General features: G+C 31.6%; 1 protein-coding gene across 1 annotated transcript in view; it reads right to left on the reverse strand.

Moving 5' to 3' along the window:
* Positions 1-26,059, reverse strand: part of LOC100876884 (uncharacterized) — a 146,184-nt gene that overhangs the window by 13,572 nt on the left and 106,553 nt on the right. Inside the window, 2 exon segments of the mRNA XM_012291727.2 lie at positions 14,514-14,699; positions 17,279-17,398. Of these exon segments, the coding sequence (XP_012147117.1) occupies positions 14,514-14,699; positions 17,279-17,398 (306 nt within the window).

The raw sequence follows: 26,059 nt of genomic DNA on the forward strand, positions 1-26,059 counted from the left end.
AGATTATCAGTGAGATACTTAATGAGGTTCTACTTCATTTTGCGCGTAATGTGAAAATATATTTAAATAGACATTCCGTGTGATTTCCGTAAGCTACTTTGAATTAAAAAAGTTTTCGTAGTCATTTTTAACAAACTAAGTTTCAATTAACAGTCAGTGTAGCTTCAAATTGAAATATGAGAAGTACTTTTTTAATGTGCACATTATCAATAACATCAAACTTTTTGTATTTTTAAGTCGGTTACCTTATTCGAAGCAGTGTGATAAATCTTGTTCCAAACAGAATCATTTCGTACAATCTCTCCCGCAGAAATTAGGTTTGTGGATCACACAGCTCCTTCCAAACCTTTGTAACAAACAATTCTCTACATTGCAGAGCATGCTCAACCAATGCTCCAAGTATGCGTTACAAAACGACCACCATCAGCCATAAAATATTTTACAAACGTTACACTGGTGGGCGGTGGAACGAACTCGTGGTACATCGGGTCAAACGAGCCCGTGGAATGCGACCAACGCCTCCCATACGGTCCTGGACGAAATTGTACACTTGGGTGCAACGTAGCCTTCCTTTATATGAAAACACGTGTGTAAACTTGACAATTCTTGAATTTTCAAATGTTAGAGACTCTAAATTTTCATATTTACAACCAACATTCACAAGTTTTCAACTATGCAAATTTCGACATTTTGAAATTTTGTCATTTTCTAATTTTCTAATTTTTATATTTTCATATTTCTACATTTTGTAATTTTCCAGTTTTGCAAATTTCTACGCACTGGAATTTTCAATTATTGACAATTTTCTATTTTTAAATTTCTTACATTCTCAAATATTCCAAGTTTTACATTTTCAAATCCCTTGAACTTGCAAATTTCTAAATCTTCAAGTCTCCAAATGTCTAAACATTCAAATCCCTTGACTTTTAGATGTTTAACTTATCAAACTTTCACTCTTGCAAAACAAATCTTCAGACATTCCTGATGCACTGTCTTCTACTTTTTGATTGTCACATGTTTCCTAGGAAAATCAAATTTTCTCTCAAATGTTCAAAACTGTACCTTCATTTGCGAATATTATTTCACTCTTAATAAAATAGACGAATAATTTATGCAGTACATAAATGTTTATTCGAACTAAAATATTATGCTTAATCAAAATACTATAAAACTCCAGTAGAACCACTTTTTTCTCTTATACAAATATACAGGCCAAACTGTACCAGATACGATGTACTGTCAGAAAATCAAATTTTTATTAAATTGGTCAAAACCCCCCGAAAAACTGGCGAAAGTGCCATAAAATAACCAACGGGGGGTCTGGTGGACGGAGAACCCCCCAACGAGAGAAAGCGTGCTCTACTTTTAAATCTCTCTTTTCAGTAGTATTAAACTTAAATAACAATATTATTTAAACTTAAATGACTAACATAAACTTAAAATGATAATCTTAAATTATTTTATAAAACTCATGTTTCTTAACACAGCCTATACGACCTAACAAAATACCTAATTCTGATTTAAATTATAAATTACATAAAAATTAAATAACAATTATTATTAAATACACAAACTCTTAAAATAACGGCACAAAAACTAATTCAACTAAATATATTCAGTTATATTTCAGCCTGTACTAATAAATTAATTTAAAAATCTTCCTAAAAATTTATATAACGCGTTCCGGAGACACGTTTCTGCGACTCGCATTCCGAGCATTTCAAAGCCGATGATATCGTTCACCGAAAATGCTCATGTTGGCCCGCGGGAAAAAAGAACCGCGTCTCGTTGGTCGACAACTCTGTATAACCAGTCTGGTTATAAATCAAAGGGCTTGTTGGTTCGCCACTATCGCGAAACGGCCACAAACAAATTGCGCTCGGCTCGTGGCCGTTTTGGCCTCGCTCGACCTCTTGTAATAAGCCATAATGCGTCGCGATTATCGGACGATAATTGCACGCAATCCGTTTAAACAAAGTGGCACGTCGATTGCTCGATTCTATGCCCGAAACGTTTGTTTTCACTCGTGACGCAGGGAGGGTGGATAATTTTCGCAGGTGTTACCTAACTGATAAGTAGACCGAGAACGTTTATGGGAAGAGCATGTGCTATTTATGCGCATGAAATTAGGGATGTTAATTTATGGGATACTCGGTTAGGTGGCTAGTTGTGCGAGCACCGAATCAGAGCCGTCGATGGAGCTTGTGGAACCCGGGACAAATATTGATAGGACGAACGGAGTTTGCACAAAGGCATAGGTTAATACAGTGGCATTTTTTGATGCTGTGTATACACGGTGTTTATGTTTCGAAAAGTTTAAAATTAATATGGTCATCATCTATATTTGATCAATGTTCTTTCTTTCATAAAAACAAATGACCAGTACACTTTACTTATTAGATAACCCCATGGAATCAAGAGAATTAAAGTCAGGTGAGCGTAATATGGTGCTGATCTACGTGTTCCAAAACATCCGCCAAAATGAGTAGTAGGTAATTAGTTATAATGCATGCATCATATCCAAGTGAATGTCTTTCATGAAACGTTTAATTTATCAAAAATGTGAAATATTACACGATGTATTCGTTTTTTAAGCATTGTGCCTTAATACTTTACGCAGAACGTACTGAGTTCTTGATGGGAATTGATGCAATTCCATTTAAAAAAGTGCATTTGCAATTTGTGAGTGCACTCAGGAAGATGAAGTATAAAAACGGACATTATAATACCATTCAACTCTTCTTTCAACAGTGTTTTCCTAACGCTCACGAAATTTGAGATATAATCTCAGTTGCGTGACGTACTCTGTATTCCCTATTATACAGAGTGTCCCCGGATTAAACGATCAAACATCGGTATGTTTTATGCGTAAAAATAAAAAAAAATGTTATATGAACATATATGTGCAAACGCTTTATTATCACACTTTATTACATTGAAAAGAAGTTTATGCTCCCATTTCAAAGTCCTGTTACAAATGCGAGCTTGACATCATAGGGCATTGTGAAAACTGACATTGCGAAATGTGGCACTTTTCTGTTACAGAATTTTCGCTGATATTCTCTAACGGCAGCTCGAGAATTTCCATCACAGAAATCGTAAACAAAAACTATGTCAGCATATTCTTCGTTCCAGAACACTCTTGGTATTTTGTATGAAATTGTACTACGTTCCGACGTTTCGCTGATACTAATTTGCTTACTCATCAGAACAGTACAGATATTTACACGATTCGATCTCTGCGATACCGCGATCGATTATTTCAAGTTTCAAACATGGCCCGAAGGAGCAGATTTCATAACTGTGGTCGGTTTATTATTATATTCGAACATTCCAACAACGAACTCGCTATTAACTTCAGGTTTCATATTTTTATCATCAAATTTTTATAAAACATTTGGGGACTTATGCTTATATAACATTTTTGTCTTATTTTTACTGGTAGAACGTACTATGATTCAGGGGCACTCAGTATATAGCTCGTTTAGTGCGAGATGTTTGAAGTTTATTGTTTAACTGATTGGTACGATCGAACGTGCACGTTAGCAGTTGCAATTGAACTATTTTTGTTTTGATAGAAAAAGTTTTGTAGACTTGTTAGGTATCGCCGTTGTTAGCTATCAAATGGAAAGATAGTTATGAAACACTTGTGGATAGATATATTTGTACATCTGGTCATTTATCATTTGTACATTTCTGCGCTTATTTCAGAAATACATTTAATTCAGAAATCCAGAAGTCTAGAAATCCGAGAACCCAGAAATTTAAAAGAATTTAAAAAGAATTCGCAAATTAACAAAATTAAAAAATGAAAAAATTTAAAAATATTCAAATTCACAAACATGCTATCCAAAGGAAGCCTAAATTACTTCCGAGTGTTTCGTGCAACTTAGTTTCCTCTTCAGTCAAGAGAAAGTGAAGTGTATGGAGTACCTAGATTATGCCCTCCCGAGTTCTCCCTAGGTTCACCCTAGTTTCCTCTAGGGTAAACGGTACGTTCCTTCTCTCAGATTTATCCTTAGCCGAAGTTACCCTACGTTGCTCCCCAGCGTACGCAATTATTCTCCTCTCAGCAGTTTCTCGTAAACGGTACTCACGGTTCAAAGACATTCGTTTACCATAAGAACACAACCAATATTGACCATCCGACTTCCGTGCGTATTTGATGATACTCCGGTTAATTATGTTAGCAGCTATTTTGGTTAGCTGCGTCCTTTATCAAGGAGTAATCACGGATACGTTGTTGTGTGGCTGAATGCAATGAAGCGAGAGGCGACTTGATAACGAGCAAACGGAGAACATTGTTAGATTTATTAGCGTCTCACGATGCGGATAATGTCTCACCTTACCAGCCAAGCAGAAACAGACTTTAGCCAGGCTGAATTATTCGCGGGACGGAAATTAAGGCTCGAGGCTGGCTCGGCTGTGTCTTTTAATCTCCGCCAAACGTTTCCTTCGTTTCGTTTCGTTTCGTGCCATTGCCTCGTCCTCGGTCCTTCGCCGATCGATACAACCTCAGGAAATTCAATGATACACAGACCTTACTCACGCACGAATCGTGCAAGTTTTTCGAGGAGCTATTATTTGAAGCTCTTATTCGAGGAGTTCATAAACATATGTAACATTTGTGCAAAATTTCGAGAAATGACAAGGTGAGGCTAAGTGAGTGAAATGACAAGGGACTTAGCCTCGATGACGTTGACATATGTTATTAAGGACATACTCTTGAGTAACTTTTACCTGTATCGTCGCTCATAGTGAATGAACTACTAAGAAATTAACCACGAAAGATTTGCAAAAAATTTTTTATTTGATGATCAGAAAGGGTGCGATACTTAAATAGAAGACTCATATTATCTTTAACTCGTTACACTCCTATGTCGAGTGTGACTCGACATCACATTTCTCTTGGATCTTATAAATAATTCAGATAAATGGATTGTTTAAATACACATATTTTCATTTATTTATTATTTATAATAAAGAACAAATATATTTGTCACAGACCTCACTTTGTTGTAATACATTTAATTCAGAACCCCTTTGATCTATTTTGTGAATGAAGGAATGTTGGCAGGTAGTAGACATTAAGGAGTGCAAAGGGTTAATGATATTATTCCATATGATCCTTAACAAGTTATTCTTTGTGTATAATTGTCAGAAATCTCTAGTTCAGGACATTCAATAGCTATTATCGCATTGAATGTTACGTGTATCTAGCTCTGACAATGTATGGGTTTGTATGCAGTCCCTTATTCTCTACTGTTTATTGTTGCGACCAACGTCCACTTTGGCTATAACAACGACCTTCGTCCAATTACAGAATGGCATTTGCAGTTTATAATCAAGGATTGAGCTCACTCTAAGAAAGATGTTATAAATGACTACTTAATTGTAGAATAAACGTCTCTTCCATATAATTAAAAGTATACTACGTTTCTTTAAACCTTTTTCATTACTTTTAAACAACAATATACATTGGAATAAATTAACTAAACTAATTAAATACAAGTAGAATTTACATCAAATACTGATACGAGCAGCAGTGTTCAATATGTATCTAGTTTTTTTATCCAGTTGGGAATAATCTCTGTCAGATTTATATGAACAGTTGAAAAGTTGTCGTGTCAGTTGAAAATCAGTGTAGATCACGAGTCAACTTAACACTGATCCTTGAGTTAAAATAACTGGCTTCACAATTCCATTTTTAAATTTTTACTTTGTTTCACACTTTTTTTCTGCAATGATGAGATGACTGTGCGTGTAATATGACTTTTATTTCTGTCTCATTTATTTAGAATTAAAATAATTTTGTGTCATGGCTACTTATGTGAATAACCAGGCAATATCAGTTACGTATTCATTCAACTGTGTAATTATTTTATTCTGATAAATAGTATTCAAATATAATTTGCATGCTTCAAGATATTTGTCAAGATTCGTATATTTACGAAAAAGTATAATTTATTTCGTTAATGTTTATATTGATCAGAAAGATATAATATTTATAAGGTCTGTTCATGTATTTGTCAAGATTTAATCATTTTTATTTATTCCTTCAATTGTTTTGTATTTCTGAAACAGTAGCTGTCCAGTAGTAATTGAGTATCGAAAGATACTATCGATTTCAACTCTCAAATGACCATATAAAATAAGTAGATAACAGACATGCAGGTATAAAATAAAATCAATGTTCATTCGATACGTTTATAAAAGTATCGATATCCATTTGATATCTTCTGAAATTATTGATACTCGTTTTTTATATTTAATGTTTTCGGACAAACATTTTAGTGAAGTATCAAATGGACGTCAATAACTTCGAAAATCGCAAAAACCATATATTGTTTAAAATATAATTTTATAAATTTATAAATCATAAACTGCAAATTGTATTACTTGTTACAATGAATAATTTATGGATTATTTTGCGAACAATTATGAGTCATGATATTTCATATCATATGATAATTCATATTTAAAATTTTTTTAGAACTTTTCTGAATTTTCAAAAACAGTGTAACAAGAAAATAAAAATAAACAGATATTTTTCACTTAAAACAAAATTTATTGAATGAAAAATAATATAGTATTACAAAATTTACAATATTGAGGAGTTGTAACAAAAAATTTGATACGCAAGAAATATTTCTGATAATTTTGTTAATTACAACATTTTTATTTTTATTTTTATTAAATTATTACTATTTATTATAATTTTTATTACTATATTACTTATTAGTATTATTATTGTTGTATATATTATATTTGCAAAAGAATATAGCAAAAGATTAAATATTAAAAAAAATATCGTTAGTTCAAAATTCAGTTATTAATCTACATGTAAAATTAAATATTCTTTTTTTACCCAAATTAATTCGAAAGATATTCAATGCTGAAGAGAATAATATCCCCTTCTGCAGCTTTTACGTTGTACCTGAAATTCTGTAATCAAGAAAACTTTTAACAAGTTTCATCTATTTTTGAAGTTCGCCCGCTTCTACCAAAAGATAACGATGCAAAGTTAAACAGCGACAAAGAAAGGCTTTCTTCGGCTAATTTTCCATTCTCTTTCTCTTTTTAATGTTTTGATGACACCAAGAAAAGTTCCATTGTTTCCTAGAAGAAAATTGTGAAAACTTCTCGAATTTATATCACTTATTATTCTTTATGTGTATATATTGCATGAATGTTACATGAATGCTATGAATATTAGTTTATACAATACAAAAGCATTTGTGCTTATGTTATGTTAATAAAAAAGCAATGTTAATTTTTGCATTAACAATTTTAATTCACCTTAACATTTTATGAAAACATGGAGAATCTTATCAGTTAATAATTTTATTTAGAATAAATTTATTAAATAATTTTTATATATAAACAATGTTTATGAAGGTTTTATACATATATTTGGGAAAATTATTTATAATTTATAAGGTAAAATTGTTTATTACAAAATAACTGTTAGATCAAGGTAAATCATGTGATTGTCACAAATTAAAAATTGAACAAAAAATTCAATTAATAATTAAATTAATAATTATTAATCAAAAATTTTCATAAAACACAATTTTTAGCAGAATTTTTGTCCTAACATCACATTAATTTATTTTAACAAATTAAAATAAAGAACAAAGATCAAATTTCATCATCAATGTTACATGAACCATATTTCTATAAAATCTGAGCTAAGTACATCTGAATTTTCAAATTGCTATATTAATGTTCCTAAAACATTTAAACCTCCAAATGTGTGTTACAGTAAGAAATAGATTAACACGATTCTACTAATTGCACCTTCACGCAACATATTACGTGATACTTCACCATAATTTCTGATCAAAGAGCTTCGATCTTCAAAAGCGAATGTTGCTTCTGCCATACATATCGGTCGGTTAATATTTACAGTCACGGTATTTGTGCTCGTATATTTCCGTACGATCACATATCACGTTGAAAAATGAATTTGTGGTCGATCATACGTTACCATTTAACTCGGTGCTGCATGCATTACAATACTCGACAATGTGTTATTAATTGCTGACGAGTTAAAACGCGGTGACCAGTTTGTCTCGTAAATTTTCAAAACTGTTCCGCGTTGCTGTTTATCCTCACAATTCCAATCTAATTATTTCGTTTCATTCTGACGCACGTAATTTTCTGTTTTAATAAAGTAAATTGAAAATACGAATTGATAAAGGTATTACATCACGAATTCGTTATTTGTAATAAAACTGGTTTTAAAGCTTTTCAACTGAAACATTTGCATGCATATCGGGTGGCTCTTCAACTAACAACAGTTAAAACCCTGACACTCATAAGCCTAATCATTTTTCGATTTATTACAAATTTTCCTATTTATAAATAGCTTCAAATAACTAAATTAGACAAATTATTTTCACGCTATTAATTTTTATTTATACTACGCATTGCAGCTTAGTTCAAGATAATAAACGGTTACGATTATATTTTATGAAATTTTATTGTTTGAAATGTATAACAAGACTAACAATGCTATTTAGTTTTATGTGATGTTCACACTCTATTGAATGAAGCTATCGATCGACCACGCAACTATTCATTTAATTTAATAGATAGTATCCATGGGTGGAACTGTACTCTCCTCGGAAAAACGTAATTAAATAAATGACTGCAATATATTTATTTTTGTGAGCGACGGTTGATTGAGGAAACAGAATAATGAACATTGTTAACGATCGCCCAGATAGAACCATCATGGACTACCTCTGTGGTATTGCACCCAATGTTTTTTTCTGAATATTTTTAAATTGTGGTATTGTTTTGATATTTCAATTATGTACTTTTTGTATTAGGTTAATAATGTTTATTTGTATACTATATTCTTTCAAAAAAAAGTATTTTCTTAGTTTTCAGATTCAACTCATTTTTGTAAAAATAAAAAACGTTCATAAAGTATCGACATAACATTGGAATTTTGGACAGTTGGGATTTTAGCTGTTGCGATTTTAGCTGTCGGGACGTTAGCTATCGGAATTTTAGCTGACGATATTTTAGATTGTCAAGCTTTCAGCGGTCAGGATTTTCACATTATTGGTATTTTCAGCTGTAGGGATTTTAGCTGTCAGAATTTTTACATATTGGTATTTTGGACTATCAGGATTTTATCTGTCGGAATTTTAGGTTGTCGGGATGTTAACTGCCAAAATGTTAAGGTGGACCCATTTTTATTAGTCCAACACGTTATACAGTATAATCGTAAATTTATGACCCAGCATTTTCTGCATAAACAATATAGAATTCAAAAAAATAAAAGTAAAAAATATCTCACTCAACTTTTACTTGCTTTTACTATATTTGGAAGCTTTTAATCAACAACCATCATTTGATAATTAAACATTGATGAAATGTTACACTTCCATTTATTATATTAATTACATTTCATCTAAAGACTTTATTAAATACTTCATTAAATTTGTCTAAATATCATAATAGTTAAAAATTATTTATATTAATTTGAGAATTAATCTTGTACATAAATAAAGTAATGCAATAACCAAGCACTTACAAAATATCGTCATAAAAGAACAGTACAGGAAGAGGCTCATATCATTGTAATCTTTTACATAACTCTCTGTAGTTAACTGATAAATTAGTTAAGAATTTTTCTATTAAACAAAATTACGTAGAAATACGTTTATTTCTGTACGATGATGTTTCTATTTACGGAAATAACATTGTTACATAATTTTCCTGTTAATTTCAGTAAATGCAACAAATGATGCATATGATCAATGAAGATTTAAAATAACCTTGCTTACATTTTAAAAAGTGCTCAGATTTTAAAAAACATTTTCTGTGATAACAGAATCCCTTTTTCTACAATGCACTACAAAGAATACATCAATTTCTTTGCAATAACATTCATTGAAATTATAGTTTGACAAATTGAAAAAATTTGGATTTATTCTCATTAAATATGACCTTCATATTACGCATTCGCCTAATCAAAAAACGAAAGAAAATGCTTGTCGTCTTTAACGAATTGCTTCTATAAATATGATTGCCTAAACAAGGTTAAACATCAAATAATTCTGCAAGTAAAAAATGCAGTCACAAATTTAATTGTAAATCAAGTCGAAGAAAATTGGCAGTCAATAGAAGCATCAAGAACGATTTATCGTGTTGCAGCAAGACAATCAAGTAGTTGATGGAAACAACAAGGAAACAATGCGGAAACCCGGTCTAATACGAAGGTAAATGACGGTTCTGTATTCTCGTACGAAGGAAAACCTATTATTAAATGCTGTGTAGTGTAGCCTCAGGTGCACCAATTTCTGTACAGTGTTACCAACTCTGTTACACTAAATTCTAAAGCAGTCTACGACTTTAGAAGCATGGTCGGGGTAATAAACAATTAGGAGAGACAAGGAAACGTAACTGAAACTACCAAGCAAACTTATACAGGATCCAAGGGACCGTGTAATTCTCAGAAGCGCAAATTGATTAACTTTTGTGATGCAATTAGAATAGCTTAAATTGATTCGTAGCTAGAATTCAGAGCGTATCGTCGACTTCGAGATTTCGATCTAACTGTATCGTGGAATACTACTTTAGTGAATGATACGTTTAAAGAGGAGATTTTTTATTACGTTTGAAAAACTCAAATTTATTAGCTTCTTAATTTTTTCAAGTTAAAACTTGATACTACTAAAAAAAAGGCAGACTAAAAAACTACTATACATTTTTCATCTTCAATAAATTCGCTAAGAAAATAGTTATGAAACCAGTTATAAGTCTAAAAATAATCATTAAACAAAAATGTAATAATGAAGAATATTTCAATTGGAATGTTTCAAGAATATTTTCTATTCAAGTATCAAACTTTTAATTAACTTCCATTTTTCTTCATCACTAAAATAGTTGATGGAAGTTTGCCTCTCGACATTCATAAATCGTGCATTATACAGAGTGTCGCACAACTAGTGTAGGTCCCTGAAATGGGGGGTAGCTGACGTGACTCTGAATAAGATTTCCCTTTGCAAAAATGGGGTTTGAAGCTTCGTTTTTGAATTATTAAAGAGAAACACGGACCAATCCGAGCGCGAGGATTACGCATGCGCAGACGCGAGAGCGGCAGCTTCGCGTAACGCGTAGTTATCCACTGCGTGGTAATTAAACGCGTAGTAATGCAACGCGTGATAATCCTACGCGTAGTAATCCAACGCGTAGTAATCCAACGCGCAGTAATACAGCGTGTAGATATCCAACGCGTAGTAATCTAGCGCGTGTATATCCAACGCGTGGTAATCAAACGCGTAGTAATGCAACGCGTGGTAATCCTACGCGTAGTAATCCAGCGCGTGCATATTCAACGCGTAGTAATCCAACGCGTAATAGTGCAACGCGTGGTAATTCTAAGCGTAGGAATCTATTGCATGGTAATCTAACGCGTAGTAATCCAGCGTGTGTATATCTAACGCGTAGTAATCCAGCGCGCGGATATTCAACGCGTATTAGTCCAACGCGTAGTAATGCAACGCGTGGTAATTCTAAGCGTAGGAATCTAATGCGGGGTAATCTAACGCGTAGTTAACCAACGCGTAGTAATTCAACGCGTAATAATCTCCACGCTCTGATTGGTCCGTGTTTTTTCTTAATAATTCAAAAACGAAGATTCATACTCCATTTTTGCAAAGGGAAATCTTATTCAGAATCACGTCAGCTACCCCCCACTTCAAGGACCTACACTAATTGTGAAATATTCTGTATAGGGATCGAGCATCGTCCGCTCTTATGTTTTTATTAATTCGAACGATGTTCAGAGAGCATCGTGTAACCATCTCCCAAGCGAACTGTTGCAATATGCACGTAATAATTATACTATCTGCACTTTCATATACATATTAAATTATTATACATATTATTATAAAATAAATACGTTACAATTCTAACAATACTGATGAAGGTAAAAAACAAGTACAAAATAATTTCGACAAATTAAGAATGAAATTTGAACAATCAGAAATATACATTAAAGAATGAAAAATGATACCGCGTCTACTTAAAGTTTAATTCATCCAAAATTTCAGAAACACTGCCATTCTGACTAGTCACAATTGCTGCAATTAAGGATAATTCGATGTTCGAAACAACCTAATTTGTGTGTCGCGTGTTATCCCAAATTACCCCGCTGAACGAAAGCTAGCCTCAATTTCTCTAATCTCGTTCTTTCATCGAAAAAAGAGCTACAAATTCTGTGGAAAAACACCGGCGAGCTTTCATGCGTGAGCTTCCATTGAGTTTAACCTATTTTCCCTGTTAAATTAATCCAGCGCGAAACTAATTAGTCCCCGCTTTGATAAATTAATAACACGGCACACTGTAAAACCGTGTACGTTGTATACATCTATACCACGTTTATTACGTCTAATTATACACAGTTTATGAACTGCAAACCCAGGGGTGCATCCTTCATTCATTCAAGCGGTATCTTAGACGGTAATTAAACGTAATTTTACTCGAACGATGAACATTTAAGTTATCCTTTTTTTACAACGCTTTGCTACAACCTTTTTATGTAAATAAAACGATATTTTGATTTGGTGAAATTAGTACGGGATGAATTTCGAAATATATACAATTGGAAATTTGCAAATTTCTAAAGGTACAAACTTTCATGTTTTAAATTTTCAGATTTATTAATATTGAGTTATCTTTCATTGAATAAGCAGTTTAAAATTTTTAAATAACTGTACCAAAAATTAAAAGGATGTGTACAAAAATAAACTGCACGTTTGTTACGCAAAATTAGATACGTTTTAATATATCAGTCACTTATTATACAAATATAGTAAAGGTACTAACAATAAGATATTTTAAATTGACAATAATTTGTTACTGATAACAGTAATAACAGATATAATAGTAATAGTAATCGAGATGGCAATTGGGTTAGTATTAGTGATAGAAATAACAAAACCAATAATGATAGTAATAATACCAATAATAATAACAGTAATAGCAATGAAAATAGTAATAGTGACAGTAATAGTAATAGTAATAGTAATTGCAATAAAAATAGTAGTAGTGAGAGTAATAATAACAGTAATAGTAACAGTAATAGTAACAGTAATAGTAGCAGTAATAGGAACAGTAATAGGAACAATAATAGAAACAGTAATAGTAACAGTAATAGTAACAGTAATAGTAACAGTAATAGTAACAGTAATAGTAACAGTAATAGTAACAGTAATAGTAACAGTAATAGTAACAGTAATAGTAACAGTAATAGTAACAGTAATAGTAACAGTAATAGTAACAGTAATAGTAACAGTAATAGTAACAGTAACAGTAACAGTTTTAAGAAAAATAATAGTAACAGTCACAGAAACAATAATAGTAACAGCAATAGTAACAGTAAGAATAATAGTAGTGGTAACAGTAACAATAAGAGTAATAGTAGTGGTAACAATAATAGTAACAGTCATAATAAAAATAATAATAATAGTTACAGAAGTCAATAATAGTAAGAGCAATAGTAACAGTAAGATTAATAGTAGTGGTAACAATAGTAGTAATAGTAACAGTGGCAGTAATGCTAATAGTAAAAGTAACAGTTACTATTACCTATTACTATTGTTCATTAGAACAACAGCAACAGCGTTACTGATGACCACGGCAATAGAGAAAGCAATAGCGAAAGCAATGTCGATAATAATAGCAAAATCGAAAGTAACAGTAATAGTAGCAGTAACAGTAATAACAGTAATCATTGTAATAATTGTAATATCAACATTAATAGTAATAGTCGTATGTGAAAAATAAAATAAGAAATTACATGCTCTCTAATTCTACATTGCTATTACAATAAATTTATTATAATAAATTCGATCATATGAGTATACTTTAATAATTTAAAGAAATAATATATCTCAGTAATTTAAAGAAAAAATACATCTTCAGAAAGAAAGACACTCTTCACATGAGTTTTTGTTTCATTCCCATTTAACACAACTTCCCATTACCCTCAAAAATACAAATATCAAAAACCATAAACATTCTTCGCGACAATATCATAAGCTGTTACGAATCCTATTTCTGTGCAATTTCATAACAGTGAAAAAGATCCGAAATAAGCTATCCACGAAATTAGCTGAAAAAAAAGATCGGAAATTCCACACGTACTCCGCGTTTCCACCCTCGTTCGCCGTAACCATGCAATTTAAGTCCGAAAATAAAAACAGAGGGAAAAAGCAGCGTCCACCATTTGCGCTTTCGGCTCTGTCCAAATTTAACCATGCATCGCGAGATCTCCCTGGACTTTCGGGCAACTCCGAAATACATACGCGGGACCACTATGTTTTTCGAGGGTGAAAAAAAAAGGAAACAGCAAACGAGGGTGGATGAACGGTGAACTGGCTGACGGTCAAACGAACACAAACACGCCGAGCAACATGGCTAAGCAACGACGACACAAGAAGTATAAAAACCGTGTGTGGACGCGAACGAGTGTGCTTTTTGTGACTCACATGGGAAGCTGACTGGAGGATGAGACTGGGCGTTGTGCGCGTTATGGGGGTGCCTTGGGGTTGTGGTACGTCTGCAGAAACAGAGAACGGCCGCCGTCACCAAACCTGCCACGCTCAGTGTCAGGAAAACGAGGGCGACTGCGAACCAAATCTTCTGCATGCCCAAAATTGTCGACGTCTCGGAGTCTGAAACAATAAACAATTTGTTGACAAATTAATAACTATAGGAATAATTGCCTTCTACACAGAAAGAGAAACCATAATTAACTTTTTAACTGTATTATAATATAATTTTAATTATATAAGAAATACAATTTTAATAATCCTTTGTTGTATGTGGAATTAAAATCAAGCAAAGACGTGTATACACGTCGAACACAGGGCGAATGATCATATCATAAATTATACGAAAAAAGTAAAGAAAAACGAGGAAGATATGAAATGAATATTGTTGATAAGGTTATTGGAATAGGGAGAAACTAGTACATTCAGATAGGTGAAGGTTTGATTAGATAGTGGTTTTGTTATTAGCAATTTTATTAAGTAATTTCAAAATATTTTGGTTCAATTAGTTCTTATAGTTTTGAGTAGTTAATATGACTAGTCTTTGCGGGGACCTAGTATTTTCAAATTTAGGAATTTAGGAATTTTGGAATTTTGGAATTTTGGAATTTTGGAATTTTGGAATTTTGGAATTTAGGAGTTTAGGAATTTAGGAATTTTGGAATTTTGGAATTTTGGAATTTTGGAATTTAGAAATGTAGAAATTTAGAAATATAGGAATTAAGAAATTTAAACATATACAAATTTAAAGAACCTGAAAAATACCTTGAAAATTTGAAAATTATGAATCTTGTCAAGTTATAATTTCAGGAATTCAACAATATGAAAATGGAAATAACGTAAATGATTTATAAATCCTATTAAATTAACTTTTATTAGATGACCTTCCTAAGAGTCTGTTACATTTCATGTCAGCCTAAACAAACAATTAAAAATTATCAAACAAGAGAAACACGCATAAAAAACAATAATATTTCCAAGAATAAACGATTCCTAAAACAACAGTTCAAATACAGCGAATTCCAATTAATTGGGACACATTGGAGCCAGACCAACTTGTCTCAATTAAACGGCTATTCAAATAAACCGTGTATTGACAGGGAAAACCTGAACAAAATAAAGAATAAATTCAAACACAATTTATTACAAACCATATGCAACACGTGTTGATTTAATTTCGAGGTGATTGTAACTTTTTTATCTCTTTTTTATCTATTCACTCTGTTCTCTGGACACAGCTTATTAGAAAATCCTGTGTTCTTGCTCAGGTAGTGGGAATATGTACTGTTTGAATATTTTTGAGTAGCATTTTGTCATGCGTCCAATACCGACGTTTATGAAAGGATCTAAACTCTTAGGCACGGCTGAATTTTACGCTGCTTCTCAATACGCCAGAGTTTGACACAAATTACGCGTAAACAGCACTACAATATGTGACAGTGTTATTCTCTACGTGAGTACATTGGACCGAAGTTTTTGATGATCAAATTATAATTTTTCCCAAAGATATGATACGTATACTTTAACTTTGATAATTTACTTTTTTACAAAATTCACAAAATATGTAATTTCCAAATGTTTCCAATATCGTGTATCAGTGCAAAGAGGTCCCATAGTGCCTAAACTTGGCGTTACCTTTTATTTACATGTAATGTACTTTTATGGGATTTGTTAATACTCTTATAAAACGTGGTGAAGGCAAAAAGTGCGAATCAAAACATATGAAGATCATTCAATTGAAACGATGAGTGGGCCAGTTGAGCTACTATAGTGGCGCTATGTAATCTACGACATTCGCGGAAGCCACTATAGTGGCGTGTCGTGCCTAAGAGGTTAAAGTAACTGCAAGTGAGCGTTACACGGGGAGTTCTCGTTAATTCAGACCGTTGTAAAAAAGCCGAACTCGTATAGCCATTTAAGATGGCGGAATGTATAATATTACACATAAATTCAACCGTGTCCCACACGTTTTTCGCGATAAGGTGAAGTACAAACAGTAGCAAGTTTTACTTAAGGTTCCCTATGGAAACGGATACGTAACGCGTATGTGTTGGAGAACACAAGGCATAAAGAAACGAAGAATTATCACATGGACGAATGTACTCACTAGGATCCTTGGCGGTTGTGAAACGGTGAGTGAGTGAGCCACTACAGTGGCGCTATGTAATCTACGAAATTCGCGAAAGCCACTATAGTGGTCGTACAGAGATATGATATCCGCGAAAACCACTATAGTGGTCGTACAGAGATATGATATCCGCGAAACACACTATAGTGGTGCGTCATGTCTAAAAGGTTAATTTGGATCTTCCTGTACATAAAATCTTAACAAATTACAACAAAATAAAAACTCTAAACTGACAGAAACACCTCTCCGAGTTCTAAAAAATATACTATAGACTCTTAATACTTTAATTAAAGTTCGCGTTGATTTTCATCAAGATAAAGAATTAATGTCCTTACGATTTTTATGTTCAATCGACTGTCTATATATTTTTCAACTTCATTTTCAATTTCAAATAAAGAGTTCATTAGGTAGATTTAGTGTTAATTTCACCAATGGTCCTTGGTTTAATTTAGAATCGAATAATTCGATGGCAAATCAATTTAACACCGGCATATTTCATTCGAAATATGAAAGGAGTCGTTCTCCTTTGGGGAAAGGGTAGATTCGAAATGAATCGTTGGTAATTAGAACTTACTGGCACAGATGGAGGTGGCCTCATCGGAACCATCGCCGCAGTGATTCACACCGTCACAAAGGAGGTCCGTCTCGATGCAAAATTCGTTCTGAGTGCATTGGAAGTCCTTGCAGTCGTGCTCTGAAAACCCAGAAAAAAATCCATTAAATGTTATATAGTTCCTAAATTATTAAATGTCTAAAATATCAAATGTTTAAATTACAAAATGCCTTAATTTCTTAGGTTCGAAATGATGAATTTATCAAAATTCGAAACGCTCAAGTTCCTAAATTTCATAATTCTTAAATTTCTAAATTTCGAAATTTCGAAATTCTTAAATAAGTAAATTCCAAAATTATCAAATTTCCAAATTGCCTAATTTCTACATTTCCAAATTCCAAAATTCCAAAATTCCTAAATTACTAAATTCCTAAATTCTCGAATAATTAAATTTTTAAATTATCAAATTCCCAAATCCCCAAATTTCGAAATTCCTAAATTGCCCAATTTCTAAATCTTGAAATTGCAAAATTCCGAAAGTCCTAAATACCCAAATACTCAAATCTCCAAATCTCTGAATCCCTAAATTTCTAAATTCACACACTCACAAATTTACAAATGCCCCAATCTCAAGAACCTCAAATTTCTAAATTTCCAATTTCCAATCTCCAAATCCCTAAATTCACAAATTTTCCAATTGCCAAAGTAACAAATTTCCAAGCTCCCAAATCTCCAACTATTCAAATCCCCAAATCCTGAAATTATCAAATATCTAAATTCCCAAACCTCAAAATCTCTAAACTCTCAAATTTCCAAATCCTCAAATTCTCTTCACGTCTCCCCTTTAAACAACCCCTTCAAAATGCTACAATACCCTATCACCAAATCTTCCATTTGAAACAAATAAAAAACATAAAATTCATAACAAATAAAAAACTCCATGATACACAACACTTGTTTAAACCTAAAAAGTTCCAACGTCGTACTCATTTATTATATAAAAAGAAAACATTGACAAAGAAACGTAATAAATCTACCAACGACATAACTTTTCAGTCGACCAAATACCATTCCCGATGGGAAAACACACGACTGATGACAAAATCTATAACTCCGATAGGTCATAACAAAGTCGATGGTAACGATCTCTCTCACCCCTATTCGCAATTATAACTCTCGAAGGTGGTATGAGATCGACGGTAATAAAACGAGAGACGAAGGGTGGTTAAGGAACCGAAGAGAAATGGCTGGAAGAAAAACTGGGAGTCGACGTCCGGCAAATCGTAATTTTCTATAATTTAAAAGTTGAAATTCTTTTCTCCGTAACCACGGTTTCAAGGGTGAGGTGATTAAAAAAAGGAATGGTATCTACAAATCATTCGCGAATATACCGTTCGATTTATCGATCGGCGAGAAGAATAGTTCTACCCCCGATAAGATCTTCTTACGTAAACGCTTCAACGGGGAGATGATTAAACACCGAAATCGTATTTCCAGCATTTTTAAATCACGTTCTGTTTAACTTGACGCGTCAATTATTCGTGACCCGTTCGAGTAATCGATCTGGTTAGCTCTATCGAAGTTTTTGCAACGCCTCGCCTCGATAATAGCTTTCTGCAACGCGCTGAAAGCATCCGCTCGAACGTTTGTGCTAAGTCGTTCGATCATCGATTAAGCCGAATCTTTCCACGGAATTAAATTGCAAAATCGATGATGAATTTTAAAACTGATCGGACGTATAAATTGGCTTCACACGAGTGTTTCCGGGAAACAGGTTGTGTATTGGTAAATAGGGGGACGATGCGCTTTGTGTGTAGTTGAAGAGTGAAGTGGCATGTGAGCTTCGGAGTTTGCATCGAACATTGAAAATAGATCAATAAATTAAAATCTGGAATTTAATTAAGCGGTTCATTAAAGGGAGTTATTTTACTTCTGATAGTAAAAAGCTTGAGACAGTAAATTGTTTATAAAATGAATTATATGTATGTATAGGTCAATGATTGACAACTTCATATGAAACTTTCTTACATATTATTTGGTTCATATATATTTTTTTATATAATTTTTAATATTTTAATTTACATTATTAACTAATAAAGATTTCGTATTTATTTGTTAAGTATCATAAATATGTGTCATGTCATTATTGATAATTCACGTAACACATTCATAACAATAAATTGATATTATATGACGATAAAAATAACGTCATTTATACAAGATTTATTATACATTTATACATTTATAACAAAGTTACACAGAATGTAAATATTAAGTTACAGAAACGTTAACCAGATCGAATGGTAATTAATGGAAAACTAACATACATTTTCCAACGATCGAAACTTTCAGACTTCGTACGTGAATAGAGTTTTCAACAGGACTATATTTCACCACGATTGCAATTGAACAGCCGCAGGGGGCTCGTCGACTTTCTATGGGGTATTATAGAGTCCGAAACTACTCCACTTAGAAGACCACTAGGATTTGAGTTTCGAACCTCATAAATTGTGTAAATAAATTAGATGGATACGATCGGACACTTTGCGAAAGACATTAATAAATTATTGTATTCATCCTTCGATCCTTCATGTAGATTAGTTTGCAGTATGATCAATATAAAATTGACGTTAGACACGCTCACAGTCATAGTAGGAATGGCTATGTATAAACAGATATGTTATGATAGAGATTACACGCGATGGTCAGAAATTATTGCAAGTCGGCGATAGGCAATTAATGGGTAGATAGTTTTAAATTTCACAATTTAATAATTGGACTGCGTAATTTTTTAAATTTTTTATTTGAAAATTTGAAATTTCTAAATTTTCTAATTTTTCTATTGACAAATTTATTAATTTTTTAATTGCCTTATTTGTAAATTTACTCACTTTTAAATTTTCGTATTTATAAATTTACTGGATGACTAATTTACTAGTTTAGTAATCATTAATTTATTAATTTCTTAACTCGTTAATTCTGTAATACTAAAACTAGATGAATAATTTATTAATTTACTAATTTACGAATTTACTAATTCACTAATTCACTAATTTACTAATTTACTAATTCGTTAATTCTCTAATTCTAAAACTAGATTAGTAACTTACTGATTTACTGATTTCTAAATTTCCAAAGTGTTGAAAATAGCAAAAATAAATATACAAGTATGTCGGTAATTTGTCAATATGTCGGTAATAAAGTTTGTATATTTATCTACTGGCTATACGACACCGCTCGTTTAAACGAGACCCTCAAATGTTAAAATAAAATAATATCTAAAATATTAATTCTTCTCTGTTCTCATATCAATTACAAGATTGCATTCGCATATTAAGAGTTCTTGCTTAAAGTTTCCTTCCTAGTTACAGTTTCATATTTTTAAAATAAATTTGTTCAAAGTTTCAATGGTGTTAGTTGTGTTATATTTATATTAAATAGTTTTTCAATATCATATTTTAAAAACTATACTCCCATTTCCATTACAAAGTTACAAAACCATAAATCAAAAATTCCAAATTTCAATATTTCCATATTCCCAAATCTATAAGTCTTAAATTCCTAAATATCCTAAATTGAAAACTTCAAATCCTCAAATAACGAAGTACCGAAATATCCAACTCTACAAATTATAACATTTCTAAATTACCAAATCAACAAATTCCTAACTTTAAGAATTCTCAAATCTCTAAATCTTTAAATTCTTTAACTTTGAAATTTCAAAATCCCAAATCCCCAAATTCTGAAATCTCAAAATTCCGAATTCCCAAATTTCTAACTTCCAAATCCCAAATCTCTGAATTCCAAATCCTAAATCCCTAAATCCCTAAATCCCTAAATCCCTAAATCCCTAAATCCCTAAATCCCTAAATCCCTAAATCCCTAAATCCCTAAATCCCTAAATCCCTAAATCCCTAAAACCCTAAAACCCTAAAACCCTAAAACCCTACAACCTTAAAACATTAAAACCCTGAATCACTATAACCTTGAATCCCTAAAATCCTAGAGCCCCTAAAACCCTAAAAGCCTAAAACCCTAAAACCCTAAAACCCTAAAACTCTAAAACCCTAAACCTTAAAACTCTATAATCCTAAAATCCTAAAACCCTAAAACCCTAAAACCCTAAAACCCTAAAACCCTAAAACCCTAAAACCCCAAAACCTTAAAACCCTAAAACTCTAAATCCCTGAATCTCTAAAACCCTAAAACCTTAAAATTCTGAATCCCTAAATTTCAAATTCCAAATCCTTAAATCTCCAATTGCTCAAATTACTAAATTTCAAAATTCCCAACTTTCCTCATTTCAATACCACCAAAAACAAGCAAATATCAAACCGCCACAATGGAAATTTTACATCTCTTAAGAGACGCTAAGAGCACGCAAACATGTTCCGCAAAAGTTACTGTTGCCTTAAACTGGTTCGCAAATACAGATGACATCTTTATGCATACCTGAGCACCGTATCATAAGTCCAAGAGTGTTACCAAGTTTTTGACATGAATCTCATTGAAAATTTATGGACGACAAGGAACGAAAGAATCATGTAATGTACCATAACCGTAAAAGCACAGGCTGACAGAAAAGCTTTTTGAAGTATGATATCCTGACGACGAAAGGAAACAATTTGTACTAAAACAATGCGTGACATTCTACAGATACTAAAAATATTACTAAAGAAAATAAACTCATGTATACTCATGTATAACTATTTGTATAAATAAATATATATAACTATTTGTATAAATAGATATACATATGTATATGTCACGTGTGTAATTAGTAACATTGTTTTAGTCGTTTGACTATTTATATTTTTCCTTTCTTTAATTATTACTTAATCAGTTTTCGGAATGAAAATTCACATATCGGGTATGTTGTAAATTAGTAACACATTTCTTAATTTATCGCTGTATGTCACTAGTTCGGTATCGATGGTGCTAAATAATTCAGTTTCTCTGCTCTTCGTTCAAATATTTAATTCAAATGAAATGCATCGGTGTCTGTCAGTTACTGTGACAGTATACATGTTGACAATTAAGATATTGCAATTTTTATTATTTCTGTTAATAATTGATGACCTCGATTTAATTATTGATTAGTAACCAATTTCGAAATACCAAAAGAGAAACAAAATTTTGTGATGTAAGGGTTTTTTATATTTCTATATTTCTATATTAAATCATTATGAAGCCTAAAATTTGCAAGATGAGACTATATCAAACTTCTATAAATAATTTTTATATTTCACAGTTGTATTTGCTTGAAATGCATAAATATATTACTTGTTGGAATAATTATTAAAAATGATTAAAAACAGAATTTTCAACTGATACGTTGATAAAAATAGAAAAAATATATAAAACCCAATACATGTTTGCAAATATAAAAAAATATTTCATTTGTATACTATTTTGAATGTCCACATACAATTTCACTTTTGTACAATTTCATGGAAATAAAAATGGTAAATTTAAATAGAAGGAATACTATCTAAAATTATTACAAGCAATAAAATAGATGAGACACTATTTAAATTAGCTTTAAAGATGTTAATTATAATTTGATGATTAAAAAGCATTTATAAATTTTATTTTTTAATTTGACTATTAAGAGAACCATTGTAAATAATATTTCAATACATTAAATTAAATATCTATATTAGTTGTGAAAAATACTTTTAATATCAACTTGACAAAATAACAAATTAAGCTTATTATGAAGATAATATATTATATTTTATTAAAATTTTGTGAGATTTTAGTAAAGTAAAGTTTTAAAATATATAAGACTTATTTCATGTATATTTATATGCACATCAAACTTTAACTTAACAATTAGAGATATCTTGATAAATCACATTTCAATATATTATATAAAAGATATACAAAATATTATCTAAAGTTACTACTATTGCTTTAAAAATGTTAATTCCAAAAGCAAATTCTAATGTACTGACTAAATGAACCTCTGTAAATGGCATTAAAGTAAAAGTAGCTTGAAGTTTGATACAAAAAAACATTTTTAATCTATTGATTAGAGAACCTTTGTAACTGACATCAAAATAGAGAATATTAAAATAAAAGCAGCTTGAAGGCGAAAAACACGTTTGAACAATTTACAATTGTTCTATCTTTGTTAACAATGTTTAAAAATTTCAATACTTCTTCGTATACCAAATATTAAAAAAGCAAGCCTGAACGGGGCAAAATTTTCCAGGAAATCAAATAGCAAAACTGAAGTATCTCGAGGAAAATGTGTCCTGTGTAGAAGAGCTCGTGAAACCGCTTCGACGTGTTCACGGGCATGCACTCACCTTGGCACCCATGGTGCGCTTAAGCTAATTTAATTAATTAATCGCGTATCATACGCTTTCTAAATGGACAGGTGACCTGTGCACGTTACCACTCACGTCCACCAACGTTCTCTGGATTATGAACCCACGACGTGAAACGCATGGAACGTCTACATAATGGATTCATCATGTAATTTTAACCTCCAGATGAAGAATAGTCGAAAATTTAAATGTCAATTACAGTTTAAATTTCAGATTTTTAACCAGTAAATGGTTTGAATTTTCATTTTAAATTCATAAGTGGTTTAAACTTTGAAATTTATAAGTGGTCTTGGTTTTTAAAATTTTTGAAGTAATATTAAGATATTATACTGTTAATATTAGGAAGAGTAATATATTAATGTCACAAGTTTTGAACTTGTAAGTGGTTTTAACTTTTAGACTAGAAAGTGGTTTGAGTTTTACCTGTTAAGCTACTACGTGGTTTAAATTTTAAATTTTACGTCAGTAAATGAATTTATTGTGGTTTTTTATGTTAAACTAGTGGAGAGTACCATTTCTAATTTTAGTCTAATATTTTTAAGATTTTTAATTTTACATCAGTAATTAATTCAAGAACTCCATTATTATTTCTAGGTCTATTTAATTTTCAAAAATATTTTATTAGAAATGAAAATAAATTTTACTTTGACAACTCAGTAATAACTTGCAATATTTAAAAACATTTAAAAAAATAATTTTTGAAAACCTTGATGACAGAACAGTGATTCTTGGAAGTATAATTATTTTTAACAACCAGAAATTCAATCTTACAAACATTTTTATTAAATAGAATACTCGAAAACATAAACAAGTTTGTAAAAAATTGTACATTCTTTTTCGTTCCCCGTTATTTTCTGTTTTTTCCACGGAAAACACGTCGTCGAATGTTTTTGACATATCGATGATCAGGTCCCGGACGCTGCAGATTATGAAACATTGCTGATAGAAGAGGAGAAAATTTCAACGTGACTATTCAAAATTATGCTCTCCCAGGAGACGTTATTTCTCGTTTATGCTCGTTTTCACGACAGGTGAACGCGAACTTCACAAATGGGGCATCATATCTTTTTTTTTTTTTATTTTTAAACAACGTATGATGAATGAAAACTGTGAATATGTACATACGTTTGGAGATTCTGGACGCGTATTTTCGAAACATACGACATGGGTGCCATACTGCGATACTTTTATATCATCAAACTGTTTCAGACATTTTATTTTGAAAATTAATGTAGAAGTCACTGGTTGGTGTATTCGTTTTTCGATGTAATTAATGTTAGCTATTTCTTGCTAGGAATATTAATAGCTTTATACTGCTATTAATTTTGTGGAACTTCAAGCTTCAAATGTAACATTATTTCATAATACTTTTCTGTCGTCAAAATATTTTGGACTTCAACAAAATATTTTAGACAGAAATTAATATAAATGCTAGTGGTTGCAGTATTTGTTGTTTGATGTCATTAATATCAGTTATTCTTCATGAGGGATAAATCTGTTGACTGCCAGATTTTAAGCATTAATAGATAAATTGACTGCATGAGTTGTACATCAAATATCATAAGTCAGACAATATTATAATATCATATAACTTATAATATCACTTATAATATCATAAGTTAGACAAGGGTTAAATCATATAAATATTACTCAACATTTTTCTGTTACACATCTTTCTCATATTAAATTCATTCAATAAAATCAACCTCAACAACATATTTCCACAATTACAATTTTTAACCGTGCTCATAAAAGATAATTGTATTCATTTATCCAGTGCTTATAACTTGTACAAATTATTCGCAGATTATTTTCAATGCAATATACCGATACCGAGGCAAAAGCTCTCGTATCAACTAATGTGCATAATGATGAATAAATGTTTAAATGAATGGACGTAATTCCGCTGATATTGTAAAGCAGAAATTTTACTGCAATCGGTTGCAACGATTCCGAGAATAGGATACAGGAAACACCGATAAAAGGTACATTTATTTGTTCAAGTGCTTTGACGGATTCAAAGCGTCATCCAGCCGGTTGCAAAATGCTGTCATTTGGAAGCACAGCGAGATTTCAATTCTATGTCCTGCTTTAACGATCCATTTTGTGCCAACCGTTTCGACCAACGGTCACGAACGTAATTTCGACGAACTACACGGTTGTCCATCTTGTTTATACCAGTTCTTTCTGCTCTAATTTGCCAATGTGTTTTATGACTATTTCTCCGAACCTTTTCACTGTGTAACCATAATATTGTTGTTTGTAATATCACAAAATTTTTATGGGGGTAGAGATGTGGACTGTTTATTTTGAAAGTGGTGTTCATTTTCTTTTGTTTTGAGAAAGTTAGAGGTTAGAATTTTACTTAGGTTAAACTAAGGTTTTACTTAGGTTAATTAGAGGTTAGAAATTATAGGTTAAACATTTTAAGTTTGGTAATGTTTCTAATTTAATATGTAAGTTGATT

Source organism: Megachile rotundata, chromosome 5, assembly GCF_050947335.1.
Source record: "Megachile rotundata isolate GNS110a chromosome 5, iyMegRotu1, whole genome shotgun sequence".
NCBI classification, from domain to species: domain Eukaryota; kingdom Metazoa; phylum Arthropoda; class Insecta; order Hymenoptera; family Megachilidae; genus Megachile; species Megachile rotundata.